The sequence below is a fragment of the Selaginella moellendorffii genome, unplaced genomic scaffold (assembly GCF_000143415.4).
Source record: "Selaginella moellendorffii unplaced genomic scaffold, v1.0 SELMOscaffold_10, whole genome shotgun sequence".
Classification (NCBI taxonomy): Eukaryota; Viridiplantae; Streptophyta; class Lycopodiopsida; order Selaginellales; family Selaginellaceae; genus Selaginella; species Selaginella moellendorffii.
In genome coordinates this window covers 1612438-1625199 of record NW_003314271.1, presented here as the reverse complement: position 1 = coordinate 1625199, position 12762 = coordinate 1612438, and the positions used below count along the sequence as shown (strand labels likewise).

The window sequence follows — 12762 nt, the reverse complement described above, 5'->3', positions numbered from 1 at the left end:
CCATGGAATTATATGATCAAAACATCAAATAAAAGAGATCAGAGAAGTCGCATCAGTGCTTTTTCTATGGTCATGTTTAGTGTGAAGCTTGGCAGTATCCTGATGGCAAGCAAGAAAAGTCAAACAAGAATACCTGGAAGGTTCATATAGCAGTTCCAATTCTTAAAGCTTTTCATTGACTTTTAGATAGAGCTTTTAAACTAACTTACCCGCGAGAGTTGGCATCTTCAGGTCCAGGTCTTGCATCTCAAGCTCCAGCCATGGAGCATCGCACCACTTTCTTCGCGCTCGCGATGATCTTGATCTCTTCACTCGCCGGGGCCACCGCGCAACAATTCTCCTCCTCCTGCGGCATGACATGCGAGTCTACGCGCGATTGTTCTGGCGGCCTCGTTTGCAATCCTATTAGTAAGACCTGCGATGGCGATCCATCAGCTAGCACTCTTTCCTGCCCCATTCCCGGCTGCGAGCCCGCCCAGACCTTCGTCTACTCGAATGCCACCGCCCACAACCCAGCACTTTGCTTCGACAACACCACCTACCAGTTCTTCAATTGCTCGCCGCAAGAACAGCCTCGCAATTTCGCGGCATTCTACTTCATCGAGCTGGAGGAGTCCCCTACGAGTTGCAATCGCTCGACGCCGCCAAGGAATTCGGAGCTCCTGGCGTCCATGTCCACGGGGTGGTTCGCCAATGGATCGTCGTGCCACAGAGAGATCGTGATCACGGCGGAGAATGGGCTGAGCGTGACGGCGACAGTGATCGACCAGTGTGGATCGAACATCGGGTGTACCGCAGACACTGGATTCTATGGGCCGTGCTCGCCCAGATCGCTGGGAGGGACGAGAGCCGTGTGGGAAGCGCTGGGGCAAACCTACTTTGATAATGTGTTGGCGGTCACTTGGAGCTGGAAGCGCGAGGATTCCAGCACGAGAGATCGCAATATCGCCATTGCCGTGGTTTCCAGTGGAGCGATCGTCGTCCTGGCGCTCCTAGGGCTAGTGTGGTGGAAGTTCTTGCGACGCTCTTCCGATGCTGCCGTCAGGGAGCGGCCGCTCGATCTCGGCAATCTCGCGGATTTGCCGCGGCAATTCAGGTACCAGGAGGTGTATCGAGCGACCAAGGGATTCCAGAGCAAGGTGGGACAAGGAGGATTTGCGAGTGTGTTCAAGGGAACGTTGCCGGGCGGGGAGATTGTGGCAGTCAAGAGGATCGGAGGTGGAGTGCGGCAGAGGGACAAGCAATTCAAGGCGGAGGTGATGTCGATCGGCAGCATTCACCACCTCAATCTCGTCAAGATGGTTGGATTTTGCCTCCACTCTCCACAGAATTTGCTCGTCTACGAGTTCCTCCCCAATGGCTCGCTGGATAGCTGGATCTTCGCCAAGGACAGCTCCCTGCCTTGGGCATCCAGGCTCTCCATCGCGCTCGACGTTGCCCGGGGGCTCGCCTATCTCCACGAAGGATGCCGCGAGAAGATACTCCATCTGGACATCAAGCCCCAGAACATCCTCCTGGACGAGAAGATGGGCGCCAAGATCGCCGACTTTGGGTTCTCCAAGCTCATCGACAAGGACGAGAGTCACGTCGTGACGGTCATGCGAGGCACGGTGGGATACATGGCTCCCGAGTGGCTCCACTCTCGAGTCACGGACAAGACTGACGTCTATAGCTTTGGGGTCGTCCTTCTCGAGCTCGTTTGCGGCATGAAGGCCGTGGAGTGTTCCTCGGGCTCGGGCTCACAGATGGACGTCGTGTTCCTCGGACAAACCGCTTTCAACAAGCTGGACAGTGGAAACTCGATGGACTTGGTGGACGACCGGCTGCTCAAAGCCGAGGATGGTGGTGCTTTCTCCTTGACTGGCTTTGAGAACATCCTCCGGATCGGGTTATGGTGTACGCAGGAGGATCCCTTGCAGCGGCCAACGATGTCTGTGGTGGTGAAGATGCTCGAGGGTGCCATGGATGTGTTGGCATTCCCTCAGCTGGAGAGACCCGCTGCACAGTCTTCTCCACTCCTGGCGAGCTCGGGGCAATTCTCCATCTCGGTCTCAGGAAGAGATCGTCTCAACTTTCGATCCTCGGATGGAGCTCGATAAAAGCTAGCGTGTCGGCCTGGATGAAAGGAGTGTTTTGCTTTCCTGCTAGAATTCATTGACCTTCGCTCGCGTGATCTTTCTTTTCTCTACTTTCTTTATTCTTGGCTAGTTAATGGAGCCACAGTGATATCGGATCTCTCCTCCAGGTTTGTTCACTTCCAGCAGGCTCATCTTGAGCATCGCGGCTGCAAACTTCTGGAAGAAGATCTCTGTGCTGTTAGCGAACTGGACAACAGTAGCTCTCGTGATGGGATCATTCACCAGCGTCTGGTCCGATGTAAATATACTTTTGCTTCGAAGGATGTCCCTGTAGTAGACTGTGTTCACCTTGGAAGTGGAAGGCTCCGACTCCATGGGAACCGTGTCATCGCTTGTGGCTGACTGGGGGCATTTTGCCTTGAGCTCTCTCGCATATGTTGGATCCAGTGATGGATCCTGGTCACCATTTCCCGTGAAGTTGTACAAGCGATCCTTGAACGAGGAGCAATGCGCTTCTCCAATGGTGTGAGCTCCTACAAAAGAAGTTTTTTCTCAAGAGTTAGTCAGAGTTTTCGTGACAAGCTTTACCTGAGAGAGTTGCGAGCTCTTCGAGAGTGAAGTTCTTGGCTGCAAAGTTGGCCTTAAGCTCGCTGACGTTCATTGTTGGCAAGGGCAAAAATTGTGTAGCTCTCGAAGCTTTAGAGACTCGACCGTCTAGTCGTCCGCCTGGGAGAGCATAAAAAGGCCCTCCATCCTAGCACAAACAAGAAAAGTAAACTTTGGAGTGATTTAAATTTATTCTTACCAGCCGGACTCCATCGCGAGCTGCAAACTGGATGATATCAGCACACGAGACTGTGTTTGGGCACAAGATCTCGAGCTGAAACTTTGCAGCGTCTATCAACTCAAAGCCCTCCAGAAACTTATTCACGGAGGCATTCATCTCGGCTAGATTTCCCGGCGTGGACTTTATCAAAGCCGAAGCATCGCATCCCTGTCAATAAAAGAATTCACAATCACTGTCAAACCCGACTTGAATGAATTACCTCTACAAAAGCGTCGTGGAAAGCCAATCGAGTAACGTCCGAGGTGATACCGGCATGCAGCTGCTTAGCAATAACCATGGTTTGATAGATAACTTGCTCGGCTAGCGGACAGCTCTTGGAGTAATAGTTGTACGCCATACCCGCCGGAAGAGTGTCTTCCGAAAAGAAACGTCTAAAACTAAACGCCAGGAAGAACACTAAAACCAAACAGCCATACTTCATTTGTGGCAAACTACTTGATTTTTATGGTTATCAGCTTCACAAAACGTATTTAAATTAGAAAATCATATTAAATCAGCCACAAGACCGAACTATAAGAATCATTTTATGGGTATCAGCTTCACAAAAAGTCTTTAAATTAGAAAATCATATTAAATCAGCCACAAGACCGACTGACTGTAGCTAGGTGCAACTATAAGAATCAATGTTGTAAGCATGAGTTACGCCAGAAGACTTTCAGAAAACAATGACTGATGTGAAGCAAGGGAAAACAGGGACTCAGTACAAGTTGAGAACAATCAGTGGTGTCAAGCAAACGAATCAAGCAAAAGTTTCCTACCAGACTTGCACGCTTTCCGGATGCTTCGGAGGAACATTTGCTAGCCTGATATCTAGAAAAACCGAGCAAACAAGAATGAGAACCCGTAAACTCTATCTTGATCAGTATAGACTATATAAACAAGAAAAAAAAGTTCCCTACCATACTTTCTCCACGTTTAAAATCGACTCGATCATCTTGTCAATGCCGAAACAAGGTCACACAAAGAGCTCTTGGAAGTCCCCATTTGCCATCTGACAGAGCTGGTTGTAGATCGACATATCTAGCAAAAGAGAAGACAAAAAGAATCGAATGAGAAATCCGCAAAGAGAAAGAAATGTGGGTACCAAAGCCGCCTCCAAAGCTCGTGCACGTCTCCGCCCGGATGCTCCTATCGCCCTCCGCAACGCCGATCACCTCCACGAACTCGGTGAGCGCTCCCACAGGAGGCGCCCCCATTTGCTTGACAGTCACCTGGACATTGTCCGCCGTCTGCCCGACGATCACACTGCCCCCAGCTTCCATCCTCGATACCCTGATCACGCAGCGCACTCGCCGCCCAGGGTAGCGCCTCAGCAGCTCGCCATTCACCATGGGGCACGGCGACGATGTGTCCATTGCTCCAACGCTAGAACCCTAAAATGTGATCAAGAGCCCTAAAAAATAGAAAAAGAGAAAAATTTGCCCCCAGCTGGCTGTGGAGCCGGGAGCCGGGACAAGGCCGGCAGCTCGGGAGATTTTAGGGATCGATCGATCGATGAGCGGGGGATAGATAGCCGACGCGCGGAATGGGAATCATCTCGAGGCGCGTGCTGCCGCTGTGTGGGCATTTGTGCGTGTGCTGCCCCGGTTTGAGGGCTAGATCGCGGCAGCCGGTCAAGCGCTACAAGAAGCTCCTCTCTGATCTCTTTCCCAAGTCCCAGGTGAGTTTCTTCTTCTGGATTTCCCAGCTCTGGTGATAGAATTTTCTTTTTCTTTCGCTCACAGGCCGAGCAACCGAATGATAGGAAGATCTCGAAGCTAACGGACTACGCTGTGAAAAATCCCTTCCGGATACCAAAGGTTTGGGGGAATTTTTCTCTTTTATCTGTAGCTCAATTTCCTTTGCGAATAGATTGCCAAGAACTTGGAGCTTCGAGGCTACAAGGAGCTGCGACACGAGCACTATGGATCGGTCAGAGTTATCATGCGCACATTTTTTAAGCTCTTCTCGACTTGCAAAGATCAAATGTGAGCAGCGAGAGAGTTCTTTGTGTCAGCTACTAACATGTCAGATGCGCAGGCCTCTACTGGCCGTCAGTGCCTTAAACATGATTCATGTGCTACTGGAGCAACAAAATGATGAAATGCGTGTTCTTGGATGCGTCACAGTCGTGGAATTTATTTACCAACAGGTAGCAGATCTTTTCGTTTTGATGGCGTTCTTAAAGGCTTGGAACAGGTTGATACCACGTACATGCACAACCTGGATAGTTTTATACCGAAGTTTTGCGCTCTTGCCCGAGAGACTGGACCCGAGCCGAAGCGAAGTATCTTACGAGCTGCAGGACTGCAAGCTCTTTCCGCGATGGTAAGAGATTTCTGGTTGTGGTCTGTCCTGTGTCCTATGATTTATTTCTTGTCTACTTCCAGTTATGGTTTATGGGGGAGTTTTCTCACATGCCCTCCGATTTTGATGAGGTGAGGTCTATTTTGTGCGTTAAGATCTTGTGTTTTAACGTCAAACGTGCAGATCGTGCGTGCTGTTTTGATGAACTATGAAGCGACTGTGACCGCAGTAGAAACCGAAGGCGGCGAAAGGGAGCCGGCACAAAATCTTGTGAAGGGGTTCCTGAAAGGAAGTGTTATGCGTGATGCACTGGCGCGAATGTCCTTCAACATGGAAAGTATTCGCATCAAGTATCCCAGAAACCTCACCAAGTATGTATCGATCGTTCTTGAGGTTGTTTCTGATCATCTTTTGTCTGTTATGCCAGAGAAGAATCTGAAACGCCTAAGGTGTGGTCGCAGATCTGCGTCCAGAATATGGCATGCTTAGGCAAGGAGACAACAACTATACGCTGCGTTTTGGACGCTGCCTTCAACTATTTCGACTCAGAGAAATCATGGTCGCTAGAATCTGGAATCGCTCTCCCCGTTCTTCGCGATATGGTGTTTCTAATGGAGAAAACAGGTGAAATCTTTTTCAGCATCAAAGAAAAGGTATCTTATGCTTGAGCCCTCTTTGCAGGTAACGATCATCTTGTTCTTGGCGCGCTAGTGAGACACCTAGACCATAAAAATGTTGCGAATGAGCTGCCAGTGAAGACCGAGATTGTCAGGGTCACAACAGTCCTAGCACGGCATTCGAAACCCAAGAGCAAGCATTCGGAAGTCGGTATCATCAACGATCTGTCACGCCATCTTCGTAGAAGTTTGCAACTCTCTTTGGAAATGTCTAGTGGTGTCAACATGGAGCACTTGAACGACTGTCTTCAAGCGATCGAGCGATGTTTGATAGAGCTAGCACGGAGGGTAAATTTTAAGTGCTCTATTTCAGCTGATGTTTAACGTCGTGTGATTAGATTGGCGAAGCAACTCCTATCCTGGAACAAATGGCCGTTATTCTGGAAAAGCTTTCGTCCAAGAATACAGTTGCCAGAACGACTATCGAAGCAGTGGCCGTCCTTGCACATATTGTTGTATCACTTCCAAATGAAGATCTGCACATAAAGGTACCATGTTTGCACCTAAAAGGCCAGGAATTTCATGTTGTAATTGCAGGCATTTCCAGAGGCGTTGCTTTACCAGCTTTTGCGAGCAATGGTACACCCCGACGTCGAAACTCGTTTGGGTTGCCACCATATTTTCTTTGTTTTGTTGATACCTCCTTCAGGGGGAGATGCGGTTCTCGTTAAGAGTGACGTGAAAGTTCTATTCCGGACACCTTCTAGTGCAGCATCTTCTCTATTTGAGAAAGTTATGAAAGACAAGCAAAAGAGCGTCGAAAACATTGACGAGTTCAAGGACGCTGAAGAATCTCTCGCCGTGAAGGACACATCCGTCAAAGAAGTTGTATGTATGTTCTTCAAGCTGTGATGATTGGACTTACAATCTTATTTGCAGGAGATGACGCCAGCCAGGTTAAGCGGATATCAAGCATCGCTACTTCTTTCGAGCTTATTAATTCAGGCTACAATGGCCGACAATGTGCCCGTCATCTTTGAGGCGCTTGGCCATACTTTTAGCTTAACGCTGCTTTTTTCTCGACCCAAGGTAAATTCTTGATCGTGCAGAAGGTCTTTGTTTCTCATCTTATGGTTTTCAGACTTCCAGCAATAACACTTGCATACGAGCTTTTCAGCTTGCTCTGACTCTGCGAACTCTTGCTTTAGATCCCAGCGGTATGTCATAACGTCGGGATTACTTGCAATGTACTTATCTTTCTTTACAGCTGTGAAAAGCTCGTGCCAGCGCCGGTCGCTGTTCACACTTTCGACTGTCATGCTTATCGTTGCTGCCACAATTTACGATGTTCCCCATATCATACCCCTTGTCAAGGCTAACCTTACAGCTGAAACGGTATTGTTGACGTTGGCTGCTTTACATTGTTGACGCATTTTTCCAGAGGGATCCGTTCCTGGAAGTTACGGAGGACAACAAGCTTAAGCTTTGTTCCGGTGCGAATTTTAAGAACTACGGCTCTATAGATGAAGAAAGATCGGCTGCAGCTGCCATGTCACAGATTTCCATTCCGCCCGATGCTTCAAACGAGACCATTGCTTCCATGATAGTTAAGCTCGCACCACCACACCTAGAGGTACATTTTTTTCTGCATGTAACGATTTTTCCTTCTGGCTTTTGACTCCACGTACTACAACTAGATGAGTGGACCTGAGCAGTTGCTCCAAAAGTTTACTCCAGACGACACACTTGTTTTGGGCTCGAAGATACACTTGGAAGCTTTCAACGGTCACATGGGCATGGAGTCTATGTCTTTTGACGATGTGAGGATAAAACAAGTAGTTTGTATTCAATGTCTTACTTTTCGCTGTGTAGGTTGTACCCTCGGCTGATGAGGATGCTTTGAGTCCAATGGCTTCTATTGGTCTTCCTCCACTACTGGCTGATGTCCCGGTTCCTCCCCCAGCTGCTATGGGCGTAAATCAGCTTCTAGAATCGGTAAGACGCTCACTTTCCTGCGTGCTCAAGCAAAGGAAATGTTTTTACAGGCACTGGAAGCTGCCGGCCAAGTCGCCAGCATCACAACCCCGAACTCTCCGGTTTCTTATCATGCTCTTGCAAGCCAGTGCGAGGCCTTCGTTGCGGGAACGAGGAAGAACATGTCAATCGTGATGAGGCTTGATAGCAATCTGAAACCGAGCACGCCATCAGCGGACGTAAGTTTTCGCAAGGCTTTTGAGTTTTTATCAATCGCTTACGCTCCCTTGTTTCCAAAAGGCCAAGGGAAAGTGGACGCAGGCTATCGGCTCCAGGAGCAAGAGCTTGAACGAGAGCCCCGTCTTTAGCCCTCCGTGGTTAACACCATCGGCTGACGAGACATGGCCGCTGGTAAAGCTCCCACCCGCGAGCCCCTACGACAATTTTCTCAAGGCTGCCGGCTGCTAAACTGCGACGGTTTGGTGTAAATAGCTCGGTATGTCATACTGTTTTTTCGTGTTTCTAACTGCGGGACATTTAAAAGGTTGAGAATGTTCGAAGGTGCTGCAAGTGTCGGCGTCCTTCATACTCAAAAGTATTAAGCATCTGATGTCAGAGTGCATAAGTAAGTGCCTAGAGCCATCGCAATCAGCCACTAAGTTGCTTGCAACTGGCGAGAACATTGCGGGGACACGGTAAGTAATTTCGTTTAGAACAAATGAAAGTTTTGCTTTCTTCTTCGTTTGTCACTCTGGCTTTTTGCTCTTTGTAACGGCAGGTCGCCTAACAATCCATCACGCCGTGTGTTGAGAAGAGTTAACAAAGAGAGAAGAAAGCACAAGCAAAACAAAGCACAGATGTATGAGAGTTTGTCTCGACGGAGTTTGTTCGCTCTTGAAGAGTTGAAAGCACGCAGCGTTTGGCGGGGAAAGAGCGAACAAAAGGAGGAAGAAAAGTTGGCGATGGCGATGGCGACTCTATCGTCTAGGGAGGTGTTTAAGGCTGGGGATTAGGTGCTTGGCCATTTTTTTCTCTCCTCTCCTCCGACTGTATGGTGAAAGAATGTGACCCACTGTTTCTATCTCGCCACCGGCGGTAAATCTGGAGCGGTAACAAAAAAAAAGTGAGAAAAATTTGACAGCGGAGTTTCGAAGGGAACTTCAGAAGAGCTGCATTTTTCAGAGAGATCCTCTTGTATCTCTGCATGCATGCAGCAGCAACAACACCACCACAAAGAAATCTGTTTAAGTGTGTGAGTATGTGTGATAAATATTTAGATGGTGATTGTTTTGCTTTGCTTTTGGAGGGTGTGGTTGTGACATCATTCAATTGGCCACCTTGTAGAATGCCCTAAATTGAATGCATGTGTGTTCTTTAAAACAGATCTTAGCAGATCACCAAGGATGTTTCCTCCTATTATTCTCACCTAACAAGTTTCTGGGTGGTGGGGAATTCTGGGAGACATATGCCCGGTCTCATTCATCCAGACCCCCCACTAAAAACACATTAACCAAAGAAAGAGAGGCTGTTGTTTTACTTTTTTTTTCTTTCACCTTACACTGTTTCTAAGCTATCTAATTATTGACTTGATAGAAAATAAAATATGTTTTCTATTTGTATTATTATTAATATTATCACTATTATGATCAAGGAAAAAACAAGCTGTATTGTCACAAAGTGTAGCCGTATCTATGGAAATCTTACCCAACTGTGGTGACAACACACGCATAAGTTTCAAGCCCCAACTCCATCTCTCTCACTCTCTCTCTCTCTCTCTCTTCTCAAATCTTTAAAATACTTGCTCGATCCGTGACAAGTTTTCGTAAGCACACGAGTGAGGAATAAGGTGGCGGATTTGTTTCTTTGTCGTGGATTCTATGCCCTCTTTCTTCTTAGGTAGAGGATTCCGCGTCTTAGTTTAGCTTAGGGAAGATAGGCGAGAGCTTACACACATATTATAGGATTAAAGATTTAACAATTTGTATGGTTGTGGCAATGTGATTCATAAGCACAAGTAGATGGGCACTACCAAACAAGGAGCCAAATCTTGTTTGTTAGCTGTGCCCAACTGTTTGGTTTTGTGTGGTGGCGGCTAAAGATGGGTCACATTCATTCCATTATCACTGTTCCTTATTAGCGCTAAGTAACGTTGGCATTAACAACAATTAACTCGGAGATCCATTCCCCTCGTCTTGTTCTTCCTTCTCTTTTTCTTCCATCCCAGGTTTTCATTTTAATTGACGAGTCTTTAAAGAGAGGATTTCATGTCTTTCTTAGCAAGGACAGGACTGCTACGAGAGCGCTGATCTTTTTAATCTATGCTGCGATCTCTCCCTCAAAAGAATATATAGTTTGGAGAGGAGGATGTCCACAAGGGCGGCAATTCGCAACAGTGGCCAAGAGCTGGAAAATTCGTGATTGGAAGCGCAAAAAAAACTCCACGAATTTCCAGAGCAGTAGAAGGAGAAGGAGAAAGAGATCGGCTACTAGCTCGATCGATTCGAATGGCAGCTATGGAAGTATCCTCGGCCTCGCCTCCTGGTTTCATGGCTGCTAGTTCTCACTCGCAGCATGGATCCCCGTCTAGCGGCCCCAGTAACAAGAGGAAACGACGTCCTGCTGGAACTCCCGGTAAGTTTGCTTCTTCTTTCTTGGATGGCATCTTCTTCTTCATGATTTCTTTCTTCTTCTTCACGGTTTCTTTCTCCTTCTTCATGGTTTCTTTGCTACCGGAGCAATCAAAATTTTCTTCTTGCTATACTGGATGATCCATGAATTCCCTTCAAAACTTCCTGCCTTGTTCTTTTGCATTGGCTTCTCCGGTCAAATTCCCTTGATGCTGCGCCGCGTTGTTGTGAGCTGTATGGCTTGTTTTCGCGCTGATTCGAAAGAAGTTCTTATCGTTTTTTCCTTTTCCTCGTTTTGTTTTGTTCTTCTGTTTCCAGATCCCGATGCCGAGGTCGTCTCCTTGTCACCCAAGACGCTCATGGAATCCGACCGCTACATATGCGAGATCTGCAACCAAGGCTTCCAGCGCGACCAGAACCTGCAAATGCACCGCCGGCGCCACAAAGTTCCATGGAAACTCCTCAAGCGCGCCACTCCGGAGGTGCGCAAGCGCGTCTACGTTTGCCCGGAACCGTCGTGCCTCCACCACGATCCCTGCCATGCGCTGGGCGACCTGGTCGGCATCAAGAAACACTTTCGCCGCAAGCACAGCACCGAGAAGCAGTGGAAGTGCGACAAGTGCTCCAAAGGCTACGCCGTCCAGTCCGACTACAAAGCCCACCTCAAGACGTGCGGGACGAGAGGCCACTGCTGCGCCTGTGGGCGTGTTTTCTCGAGGTAAAGATCACATCCAGATCATCCGCAAGCTTTCATCTTTCTCTCTCTTGATCGAGTCCTCTGAGAGTTTTTTGGAATTGATGCTCGATGATCTGTGGCTGACGAGCTTAATTTTTGATCTTGCAGGGTCGAGAGCTTCATAGAGCATCAGGACACTTGCACGGTGGCCAAAGAAAAAGCGTCGCTGGGTGACAGCGATGTGAGCGCGAGTCCGTCAAGCAATTTGCATTTCCTGCTCCTGGGCGGCCAGAGCACCGGTAGCAGCGGTGTTACCACCGCCACCACTCGCGGCGGTGGCCACTATCCTCCTCCCACCTTCACGCCCAGCTCGCCAGATCTTCACCATCCAGGCAGCGCTAGCGTGATGAGCACCAGATCTCTCTTCGAGCCATCGAGCAGTAGCCGTAGTCCGCCTCCGCCTCCCAGCCACCGCTGTCCAGAACAACGCCACGAGCTCCAGCTCATGCCAACAAACAGCGATCCTGGACGAGCTTTTACGCTGCCGACCAGCTATAATACCATGCTCGCCAACAAGAACGCGAGTTTGCAACCCATTTCAAACGTCTACCGGTTCGTCTCAAGACCCTCGTCCGTGCTCGATGACTGTCTCAAGAACAGCACGATGATGGTCCCGGGAAGGAAGTACCATGATGGTGATCGAGCATCACCAGGAGAGGAGTCGAGGCTGCAGCTATCGATCGGGCTCTCGACGTCGAGCGACGATCCAGTCGACGTCTACGAGGCCAAGCCGAGGAGCCCATGGCGGGAGGAGAGGCTACTCCACCACCAGCAACATCATCACCCGTCCTTGGGAGCCGGGCATGGTGCCATGAATGCAGCAGCCACTGTCGGGACAGATTTGCGATTGTCCTCCCCGCTCATGGCCGAGTTCGCAGATCGGGGGAAGCAGATTCTCTTGGAACGGCAAGCCAGGGGAGGAGGATTAATGTTTGGCGCCAACGAGCTCAACAGGCTTGTGCAATTAGAGAGCGCCGCAATGAGAGGCAACAAGGACAACACTAGCATACACACGACGAGCAACAGCGCCGGTTTCTACTTATACAACGGAATGCTGCTGCACAATCACCACCATGATCACCGCCACCACCTGGATGCCACCACCAGGCAGCGAGCAGCCGCTGCTGCTGCAGAGATGCATCTTTGGTCACAAGAAAGATCCATTCCGCAGGTGCCGCAGGGTGGCGGTGGCGGTGGTGGTGGTGGTGTGTGTTTTCCTGCTCCAGGGGGTGGCATGATGATGTTGAGGGTGAATGATAGCCTGCTGCACCGTGCGGGATCGTCTATCCAGCAGCAGCAGCAGCGATACCAACACGATCAGATGGAGCACGAGGAGAGGAGCAAGAGACATCTGTCGGATTTGAAACTGGAGCAGCTCAGACACGAGGCCCGGACGCAGCTGCGTCTCTCGACAAGCGATTCCACTGCTGCTTCCAGTCTCGCGTCTCGAGGTCATGGTACCGATCATTCCTCTGATCATCTCCACGGCAAGTATCAGATCGTTGGACAGGCTGTAAATGGCGATCAGGTGGGCGAGAGCAGCGATGATCATCCAGTTGCCCAGCAAAGACAAGCAGCAGTATTTGGGAAGAACATC

At 49.3% G+C, this 12762-nt stretch overlaps 4 protein-coding genes across 6 annotated transcripts; 2 read left to right on the top strand and 2 right to left on the bottom strand.

Moving 5' to 3' along the window:
* Positions 1 to 198: 198 nt before the first annotated feature.
* LOC112345779 (G-type lectin S-receptor-like serine/threonine-protein kinase SD2-5) lies at positions 199 to 2184 on the top strand. The gene has a single exon (XM_024673177.1). It carries the CDS (start codon positions 261 to 263, stop codon positions 2097 to 2099), a length of 1839 nt encoding a protein of 612 aa, XP_024528945.1. The 5' UTR covers positions 199 to 260; the 3' UTR covers positions 2100 to 2184.
* LOC9650286 (peroxidase 5) lies at positions 2114 to 3382 on the bottom strand. Its single transcript, XM_002968143.2, has 4 exons — positions 3125 to 3382; positions 2884 to 3072; positions 2667 to 2832; positions 2114 to 2611 (listed from the first exon to the last, which is right to left on the bottom strand). Exons 1-4 carry the CDS (start codon positions 3344 to 3346, stop codon positions 2205 to 2207), a joined length of 984 nt encoding a protein of 327 aa, XP_002968189.2. The 5' UTR covers positions 3347 to 3382; the 3' UTR covers positions 2114 to 2204.
* A 92-nt stretch (positions 3383 to 3474) lies between these two features.
* On the bottom strand, positions 3475 to 4341 carry LOC112345780 (replication protein A 14 kDa subunit B-like). 2 transcript variants are annotated; one of them, XR_002992158.1, is made up of 3 exons: positions 4010 to 4341; positions 3825 to 3945; positions 3475 to 3735 (listed from the first exon to the last, which is right to left on the bottom strand). XR_002992158.1 is itself a non-coding variant. In XM_024673179.1 (2 exons), the coding sequence occupies exons 1-2, from the start codon at positions 4278 to 4280 to the stop codon at positions 3881 to 3883; spliced, it is 336 nt and encodes a 111-aa protein (XP_024528947.1). In that variant the 5' UTR covers positions 4281 to 4341; the 3' UTR covers positions 3756 to 3880. The 2 variants fall into 2 exon arrangements, 1 of the variants encoding a protein (XP_024528947.1); XM_024673179.1 differs by lacking the exon at positions 3475 to 3735 and having other exon boundaries at positions 3756 to 3945.
* An 82-nt stretch (positions 4342 to 4423) lies between these two features.
* On the top strand, positions 4424 to 8940 carry LOC9650285. 2 transcript variants are annotated; one of them, XR_002992157.1, is made up of 21 exons: positions 4424 to 4585; positions 4650 to 4724; positions 4777 to 4892; positions 4945 to 5056; positions 5104 to 5232; positions 5295 to 5342; positions 5395 to 5582; positions 5639 to 5835; positions 5893 to 6176; positions 6227 to 6376; positions 6426 to 6716; positions 6768 to 6917; positions 6970 to 7045; positions 7096 to 7223; positions 7270 to 7461; positions 7526 to 7648; positions 7701 to 7823; positions 7874 to 8041; positions 8103 to 8298; positions 8347 to 8497; positions 8581 to 8940. XR_002992157.1 is itself a non-coding variant. In XM_024673176.1 (20 exons), the coding sequence occupies exons 1-19, from the start codon at positions 4451 to 4453 to the stop codon at positions 8268 to 8270; spliced, it is 2853 nt and encodes a 950-aa protein (XP_024528944.1). In that variant the 5' UTR covers positions 4424 to 4450; the 3' UTR covers positions 8271 to 8298; positions 8347 to 8540. The 2 variants fall into 2 exon arrangements, 1 of the variants encoding a protein (XP_024528944.1); XM_024673176.1 differs by lacking the exon at positions 8581 to 8940 and having other exon boundaries at positions 8347 to 8540.
* Positions 8941 to 12762: the final 3822 nt, after the last annotated feature.

Excerpts from the sequence above, each read along its gene's own strand:
- LOC112345780 (XM_024673179.1), bottom strand. The coding sequence starts at position 4,280 with ATGGACACATCGTCGCCGTGCCCCATGGTGAATGGCGAGCTGCTGAGG. Across the intron at positions 3,946-4,009 it reads GAGCTTTGGAGGCGGCTTTG|ATATGTCGATCTACAACCAG; the intron begins GTACCCACATTT and ends CTCTTTTGCTAG.
- LOC112345779 (XM_024673177.1), top strand. The coding sequence starts at position 261 with ATGGAGCATCGCACCACTTTCTTCGCGCTCGCGATGATCTTGATCTCT.
- LOC9650285 (XM_024673176.1), top strand. The coding sequence starts at position 4,451 with ATGGGAATCATCTCGAGGCGCGTGCTGCCGCTGTGTGGGCATTTGTGC. Across the intron at positions 4,725-4,776 it reads ATCCCTTCCGGATACCAAAG|ATTGCCAAGAACTTGGAGCT; the intron begins GTTTGGGGGAAT and ends CTTTGCGAATAG. Across the intron at positions 6,918-6,969 it reads TGCTTTTTTCTCGACCCAAG|ACTTCCAGCAATAACACTTG; the intron begins GTAAATTCTTGA and ends TATGGTTTTCAG.
- LOC9650286 (XM_002968143.2), bottom strand. The coding sequence starts at position 3,346 with ATGAAGTATGGCTGTTTGGTTTTAGTGTTCTTCCTGGCGTTTAGTTTT. Across the intron at positions 2,833-2,883 it reads CTCGCGATGGAGTCCGGCTG|GATGGAGGGCCTTTTTATGC; the intron begins GTAAGAATAAAT and ends TGTTTGTGCTAG. Across the intron at positions 2,612-2,666 it reads AGAGCTCGCAACTCTCTCAG|GAGCTCACACCATTGGAGAA; the intron begins GTAAAGCTTGTC and ends CTTCTTTTGTAG.